This window comes from Hordeum vulgare, chromosome 7H (assembly GCF_904849725.1).
Source record: "Hordeum vulgare subsp. vulgare chromosome 7H, MorexV3_pseudomolecules_assembly, whole genome shotgun sequence".
In the NCBI taxonomy this organism is placed as follows: Eukaryota; Viridiplantae; Streptophyta; class Magnoliopsida; order Poales; family Poaceae; genus Hordeum; species Hordeum vulgare.
Genome location: NC_058524.1, coordinates 400,976,366 through 400,984,240, shown reverse-complemented (window position 1 = coordinate 400,984,240; position 7,875 = coordinate 400,976,366). Strand labels below are relative to the sequence as shown.

General features: G+C 47.1%; 1 protein-coding gene across 2 annotated transcripts; it reads right to left on the bottom strand.

The window, feature by feature from the left end:
- Window positions 1-5,579: 5,579 nt before the first annotated feature.
- LOC123411247 (DAG protein, chloroplastic-like) lies at window positions 5,580-7,325 on the bottom strand. Of its 2 annotated transcripts, none has more exons than XM_045104181.1 (5): window positions 6,908-7,325; window positions 6,325-6,422; window positions 6,166-6,231; window positions 5,903-6,076; window positions 5,580-5,830 (listed from the first exon to the last, which is right to left on the bottom strand). In XM_045104181.1, exons 1-4 carry the CDS (start codon window positions 7,255-7,257, stop codon window positions 5,904-5,906), a joined length of 687 nt encoding a protein of 228 aa, XP_044960116.1. In that variant the 5' UTR covers window positions 7,258-7,325; the 3' UTR covers window positions 5,580-5,830; window position 5,903. The 2 variants fall into 2 exon arrangements, with proteins under 2 accessions (XP_044960116.1, XP_044960115.1); XM_045104180.1 differs by having other exon boundaries at window positions 5,580-5,822.
- Between the last annotated feature and the right edge of the window lie 550 nt (window positions 7,326-7,875).

Sequence of the window (7,875 nt, the reverse complement as noted above, 5' to 3'; positions counted from 1 at the left end):
GGGAAGAAGGCGACGAAGGACAACGGTGAGAGACGTGTGTGCAGGGAAGGAGAAGCAGTGTGCAAGGGAAAGCATCTCGCGAAAGGCAAGCAATGATGGTCTCTCTCGGCGCACACGGCAGTTTTAAGCGAGGTGTGCAGTTCCCGAGGAATCTCGAAGAAGTGGGTATATTGTGTCCCATCGAGGCTGACATGCATCATCTCGTGGTCCGGAAGTTCGCCAGGACCCGCGATGCTTAAACCCGCGCTGTTCCATGCTCCACTTGCACAATGTGCGCGCCACGGGCCGAGGGGCTACTGTCGGTCCAGTGGAATGAGGGTACCATGACCCATCTACTGCCGGCCGAGTTGTCTATGCGAAAAAGGCTCAGTGCGTAATCTAGCCCACTGGAAGAACCTTGAAGCCACCCCGCGAGGCTCCACCTCTTTCTAACAGGGACCCACCCGGCGCTCCTCCACTAGAAGCCAGAGGTCTTGCCAGGTTCCTCCGCAAGGCTCTCTGTTTGGAGGGTCCATTCAATATTGGCCACAAAACGTTCCGCACTCCACATGGATGACATGCAGTGCCATCAGAGGGGGCAAGGACGACGCTAGAGGGCGTCGTAGAAGAATCTTTTCCCTTCTGTGATAAAATTATGGCAAGAAGGTGTCCCCCGGGAGGCGATTTCCAATGCTTACCCAACTGGTGCAAGGATACCAACGTAACATCGGTCGCGAGGACGGTAGTCACTGGCGAGTCCAAGAGCGCGTCATGGGAGATACCTTTGGCAGGATGAAGACCACCTTTGTCAGGAAAGACTGCTCGCTTGTCCCCCTTTGAATTGCCGCCATATGGTCGCCCTTTTCCCAGTGATATTTTGGGAAGAGAGTCCCATGGCAAGGATAAGAGGGGCAAACAGCCACTGTAGGGACGGATGATTGAGCCCCCATCTGTTGGGGAACGTCGCATGGGAAACAAAAATTTTCCTACGCGCACGAAGACCTATCATGGTGATGTCCATCTACGAGAGGGGATGAGTGATCTACGTACCCTTGTAGATCGTACAGCAGAAGCGTTAGTGAACGCGGTTGATGTAGTGGAACGTCCTCACGTCCCTCGATCCGCCCCGCGAACAATCCCGTGATCAGTCCCACGATCTAGTACCGAACGGACGGCACCTCCGCGTTCAGCACACGTACAGCTCGACGATGATCTCGGCCTTCTTGATCCAGCAAGAGAGACGGAGAGGTAGAAGAGTTCTCCGGCAGCGTGACGGCGCTCCGGAGGTTGGTGATGATCTTGTCTCAGCAGGGCTCCGCCCGAGCTCCGCAGAAACACGATCTAGAGGAAAAAACTATGGAGGTATGTGGTCGGGCAGCCGTGAGAAAGTCGTCTCAAATCAGCCCTAATACCTCCGTATATATAGGTGGGAGGGGGAGGGAAGAGGCAGCCTCAAACCCTCAAGGTTTGCCCGAAATTGGAGGTGGAGGAGTCCTACTCCAATCCTAGTTGGAGTAGGATTCCACCTTCCCACTTGGAAACTCTTTCCACCTTGTGTTTTTTCCTTCTCAAACCTTATGGGCCTTAGTGGGAACTTATTCCAGCCCACTAGGGGCTGGTTTATCTCTTCCCATAGCCCATGAGACCCCTTGGGGCGTGACACCCCTCCCGATGGTCCCCGGCACCCCTCCCGGCACTCCCGGTACACTACCGATGAGCCCGAAACTTTTCCGGTGACCAAAACAGGACTTCCTATATATCAATCTTTACCTCCGGACCATTCCGGAGCTCCTCGTGACGTCCTGGATCTCATCCGGGACTCCGAACAACATTCGGTAACCAACCATATAACTCAAATACACATAAAACAACGTCGAACCTTAAGTGTGCAGACCCTGCGGGTTCGAGAACTATGTAGACATGACCCGAGAGACTCCTCGGTCAATATCCAATAGCGGGACCTGGATGCCCATATTGGATCCTACATATTCTACGAAGATCTTATCGTTTGAACCTCAGTGCCAAGGATTCATATAATCCCGTATGTCATTCCCTTTGTCCTTCGGTATGTTACTTGCCCGAGATTCGATCGTTAGTATCCGCATACCTATTTCAATCTCGTTTACCGTCAAGTCTCTTTACTCGTTCCGTAATACAAGATCCCGCAACTTACACTAAGTCACATTGCTTGCAAGGCTTGTGTGTGATGTTGTATTACCGAGTGGGCCCCGAGATACCTCTCCGTCACACGGAGTGACAAATCCCAGTCTTGATCCATACTAACTCAACTAACACCTTCGGAGATACCTGTAGAGCATCTTTATAGTCACCCAGTTACGTTGCGACGTTTGATACACACAAAGCATTCCTCCGGTGTCAGTGAGTTATATGATCTCATGGTCATAGGAATAAATACTTGACACGCAGAAAACAGTAGCAACAAAATGACACGATCAACATGCTACGTCTATTAGTTTGGGTCTAGTCCATCACATGATTCTCCTAATGATGTGATCCCGTTATCAAGTGACAACACTTGCCTATGGCCAGGAAACCTTGACCATCTTTGATCAACGAGCTAGTCAACTAGAGGCTTACTAGGGACAGTGTTTTGTCTATGTATCCACACAAGTATTGTGTTTCCAATCAATACAATTATAGCATGGATAATAAACGATTATCATGAACTAAGAAACATAATAATAACTAATTTATTATTGCCTCTAGGGCATATTTCCAACACCATCACCCCCCCCCCCCCGAAGAGCTCTTCTTCTTACTCGTAGTTATAACACTTGTGCAACCCAATAGAGAAGCGAACACACAAAGCAGGAGTAGGCTTCACACCGCAAGTTGGCCCGAACCTGGGTAAACTCCGGTGCCCCCTTGTTCTCTACGTGCATGTCTTGGTCATAGTCGAGGCAAGGTTGTAGATGCGTCCAACTCCCCTGAGTTCGAACTGGGTTCTTGAGAGGTTTTCCCGCAGGCACAAAACCAAATCTCTCACAGGGGTCCGCGTCAGGAAGGTTTGGGTGGAATCAACGTGTAGACTTTCATCTCCATCCATGTTCCTTTCCCGCATCAATGGAGTTGTTCCAACTATGAGTATGTTCTGGTCCTGAAGGAGCCAATCGGTAGTACCGCGCTCGCCAGCAGTAGTACTGCTTACCTCCTAAGCGATACTGCCGCTCGAGGCGGTAGTAGCTCTACCCAATGTCGGCTCATTAACGCTGTCTTTAGAGTCTTGACTTTTCGTGTCGGACTGAGCGTTTTATGGTTGATAGTACGGCATGGTAGTACCGCTCCCAAGACGTAGTACCGCGTGTTGCTACCGCGCCACTACCGCCCTCCTTTATGGTCCTGGAACTCTCGGCGAACTGCCGGTGGCAGTAGGACGAGGTACTGCCAGGTACTACCGCATATAAGCGGTAGTACCGCTCTTGCGGGCGGTAGTACCACTTAGGCGGAACTACCTCTGCTCCTACCACCCCCTTGTGTTCGTAGAGCTGGTGCAGTGCAACCCCAGCGACAATACTGCTAGGGCGAGCAGTAGTACCACTCTGGTGGCAATACCACTATGGTTATGATGATTCACCAACATCATGACTATGACCGAATGACCCCCAATGAAGTTGTGTCAACCTTTGCCACCCACGCTCTATTGGAGACCAAGTCTAAGAACATATGTCTATTATGCAAGGCACCAAGAACGCGGGCCTTGATTTCAAAGCCATGAAGGTAGTAGTGTGAGCTGGAAGAGGAGAAGTTAAAGAATAAGGTATTGAAGAAGATGTTGATACCTCATGTCCGAAAAACAACTTTGAGGAATTTGGCCTTTTTGGTCAAGAAATATTTAGGCACCAAGGCAAACAAGGGGAAGGATCTCAAGCGAAGATCCTTTGGGAGAACAAAATTCTACATATGTGATAGTGTGCAACCTTTGTTGTGAATTGTCCTTATGAGAGATGAGAAGATACGTTTGAGAAGCTTTTGCTCAAGAAGAAGAAATTATTCAAGTGCACCAAAAGGAAGGATGAGAAGACGCTTTTTCATGACGAGTACATGTCCGATGAACAAGATGACGATGTTGATGAGAATGTGCCATTATCGTGCACACCATACTCTCCTCCTCCACCGGCCTCTTCGCCCCCTAACGATAAAAAGCCCATTAATCATTGATGCCTCATGGTGGAAGAGGTGAAAACAAAGTCCAGCTCCCCTAACTCACCTCTCTCTACTCCCAACTCCTATTGTGAGGAGTTGGAGGGTGACTACGATGACCGTGTGTATAACAATGAAGATTCATTGATGGCCTTCATGAAAACTCGTCATGGTGAGGCTCGTGCTCGGTTTCACAATCTCTTAAAAACACTCGCTGAAAGCGATGACTATATTGAGAATATGGAAAACATCCCTATAGAGGAAAAGGGGAGACTCAAACTCCCCGACAACGAACTCCGAGTTGGAGCCATGAAGTCCTCACTTGAGGAATCCTTGACTATGCATCACATTGACTTTGTTAAAACTAATGATGCATTGGAGATTTCCCTTGAGGAGGAAGATATGCTTAGGACTAAAAATTCTAAACTTCAAGTTGTTCATGATAGACTTGTTACTAACTGACCTTCAGGAAAGCTCCAAGCTTGTCAAGGGTGAGCTCATATATCTCACCAGCTCACATGCTCAACTTACATCCTCCAACGTCAAGTCTCTTGCTTCCGTACCTCACATTTAATTGCAGGATGATGCTTCTACTTCGTCATGGAAATGAGAAGTTGAAGGCTCAACTTGAGAGAAGCCTTGTCTCATGCATTTAGGGTAGGGGGTTCGGTTCAAATCAAGTGTTAGTCATCGTCCCACAAGTTTAGCAAGATCGCATTAATCCAACCTGTGGTTGGATGGTTAAAGAGACTCTGGTATCCTCAGCCTATCAGGGTTCAAGTCCTGGTTCTTGCATTTATTTTTGGATTTATTTCAGGATTTTCAGCAACGCATATTCAGTGAGAGCAGACGTTCCGTCGACGACAAGACGCCTACGGTGACTTCGTAAATCTAAGATGATATGTCAGTTTGGTTGCTTGAAGGTGCTCATAGGGGTAGGGTGTGCGTTCATATGGATGAGTGTTTGCACGTATATATAAGCGCTTGCGTCTATAATGTATTTAAAAAAATGAATTTATCCAAAAAAAAAATCGAACAACTTAACATTTATCAAAATCAGACTACGTAAATCCCATTTTTTGCTCTTTTTCCTATCTACTTACATTTGTTATTTTACTCGATGGCTTTTTCTTTAGCAAAAATAATAATAATAATAACATACAAATTATTAGAGATGTCCTATTTACTTATGATTAGACCATCTGATAATAATGACACAAATTTCAAGGTTTCTCACGAACTACAATAACAGGTACACACATTCGTCGTATTCCACATAGCAAGGGCTTTCAATCAAACTCGACAGAAGATCCTAAATTCCAAGCAAAATCCGACTATCGGTACCATGGCTAGAAGCTAACTTCAGTTCAATCAAGCTAAAAGTGAACGAACTCCCACGATCAGGAATACTACTAAACATTACAGAAAATATCACAAGATACTTGAGTAACATTTTTTATCGACCAGGATTTCAGTCTATTGTTACATTTAGATGGCAAATCCACTCAAGTTATTCTCATGGTTCAAAACTCCAAATCCAGCTGCGGAGGTCGCTCGCTCAAGTGCTACATCATATCTTGGGCTTTGGATGAAGTTTTGTGCCTAGGAGCTCTCCCAATACTTGGTGGCGGAGCCTGATGATAGAATTGAGCAGTCTGTTGTTTCAGTACGCGAGTAAACGCCTGCAAAACTGGCACGGTAAGGATTTGGGTCAATTTAAACACAAAACTGTTGATAAGGGTGGATTAGCATGCAATTCTACCTCATGAAGATGCTGACTCAGGCTGACCGGCCTGTTGTTTCGGTCTCCTGCTGGCAGGGGGGCCATCTCTTCGCCTCTCATACCGTCTGCTTTCGTACTTTGAGGTCCTCCGCTCCTTTGGTTGGTAGGTTGGGTATGTGCACGGAATGATCTCACCATTTATGTATTTATCACCTGAAGAGAGAAAAAAAAAGTGAATACGGTAGTGATTAAGACACGAGAAGCATATAAACATGCAGCTACACATATTGTGTCACGCCAACCTCCGTAGTCTTTGTTTTTTACATCGATGTAGGAATCAGGGAGCACCCACAGGACACCAGGCAAACCTACAGGCAACGTAAGAACAGTTTAAAGAAGGGAATTCCAAAAATAGTGCAAAAACGGATGTGCCCCAAAACAGCGCGTAAATCGAGGATTACCCTTGAACTTCTCTGATGTTTCTTCATCGACAGTGCACTGGAACCCAGTGTAAGTGGTTGTGCTGAAGGCATACATGTTCTTCTTGGCTTCCTCCATGCTGCAATTGTAACAAGTTACTCAGTTTAGACTTTTATGTATACACCCTTCAGAATATGGATGCACCATATCAAACTAAAGAAGAAGAATTTAAGCCTACATTACACCCTGCTAAACTACACTCATGCTCACGTCACATCAGATGCAGGCACTGCTGCTCTTCTCATATGTGCAGCAATGCTGGAACAAGGTTCCAAGTATCTCACAAATAGACATTTGATCATTTGATGTGTATACGATAAAAAATCTTGTCAAACAAGAAGCACCTGTTTCATATCTATCTCCTGCATAGCAATTTCAGAAGCACGAGAGGACTACAAGCCGACCCAATGGAATTGCTAACATTTTGTCGATAATTTTCGAGTTACAGCCACTAGGAAATTGCTAGCATTTTCTCTACGAAAATAAGAAAATGCGCCAAATTTCTCTCACCAGACATACAGACGAAGAGTCATCAGCAGGGAGAAAGGGAAACCACGGCTTTACCTGCCGAGAACGGTGGCGAGGGTGTTGAGGTAGGTATCGATCATCTGCTCGCGCGTGGGCGCGGGGTCCTTTGGGAACTCCATGACGATCAGCCAGTGGTTGTAGTCACACCCGGGGAGCAGTATGGTCTCCCTCTGCTCGCTCCCAGGCGCCGCGCCGGCCGCCGTCGGCCTCCGCCGACGCTGGAGGCCCCCTGCCGGTGCGAGGGCGATCGCCGGAAAGGCTGCCGCCGCTGCGGCGGCGCGGGGGAGAGAAGCGGCTGAGAAGGAGGAAGCGGAGGGCTTGGCGGGGAAAGTGAAGGCGCTGGCCGCTACGCGCCCGGCGGCGGCGGCGGTCGGCAGGGCAGCCATTGAAGCGAGCGTACGTGTGGGGGGAGTGAGGTTTTGCGAGTTGCGGATAAGGTGAGACAGAGTCGAGTAGAAGAATGAGATATTTCAGGAGAAGGGTTTTAGGAGCCTTTGTGAGGATGGGCTGGGTAGGCTGCTATCCGGACCGCGTGTCTGTCTCCAGGCCCTCTTTTTTCTTGAGAAACACGGCCTTGTTGGCAGCTCCTATTGCGCGCCTTCACAGAAAAACCCTATTTAACGCGCACTGCGTCAAATAGTCAGGGCTTCGCACAGATACCCAGCCATGGTTCGGCAGTGGACCGGATGTTTAACTTTTTCAAGGCCTGCAGTTTTCGAAAATTTCTAGATGTTTTTCGCCCTTTTTTTATTTAAACTTCTAGAGGTTCTTTGAATTGGTTTTTCTTTCTTTTTCCGTTTTCCTTTTTCGTTATTCTTTTTTGTTTCTGTTTCAAAAAATGTTCTGGATTTTCACACATTGTTCCAAATTTTCTAAAAATGTTTAGGATTTTCACACATTGTTCCAAATTTTCTAAAAATGTTTAGGATTTTCAAACATTATTCTTCAAATTCGAAAAAAAAATTGCTTTTAAGAAAAATGTTCTTGATTTTCAAAAAATGTTA

Bases quoted from the DNA above. Each gene is read 5' to 3' on its own strand.
- LOC123411247 (XM_045104181.1), bottom strand. From the start codon at position 7,257: ATGGCTGCCCTGCCGACCGCCGCCGCCGCCGGGCGCGTAGCGGCCAGC. The intron at 6,423-6,907 runs GTAAAGCCGTGG...TTACAATTGCAG, and splicing joins CTCGCCACCGTTCTCGGCAG to CATGGAGGAAGCCAAGAAGA. The intron at 6,077-6,165 runs GTTGGCGTGACA...TTCTCTCTTCAG, and splicing joins AAAAAACAAAGACTACGGAG to GTGATAAATACATAAATGGT.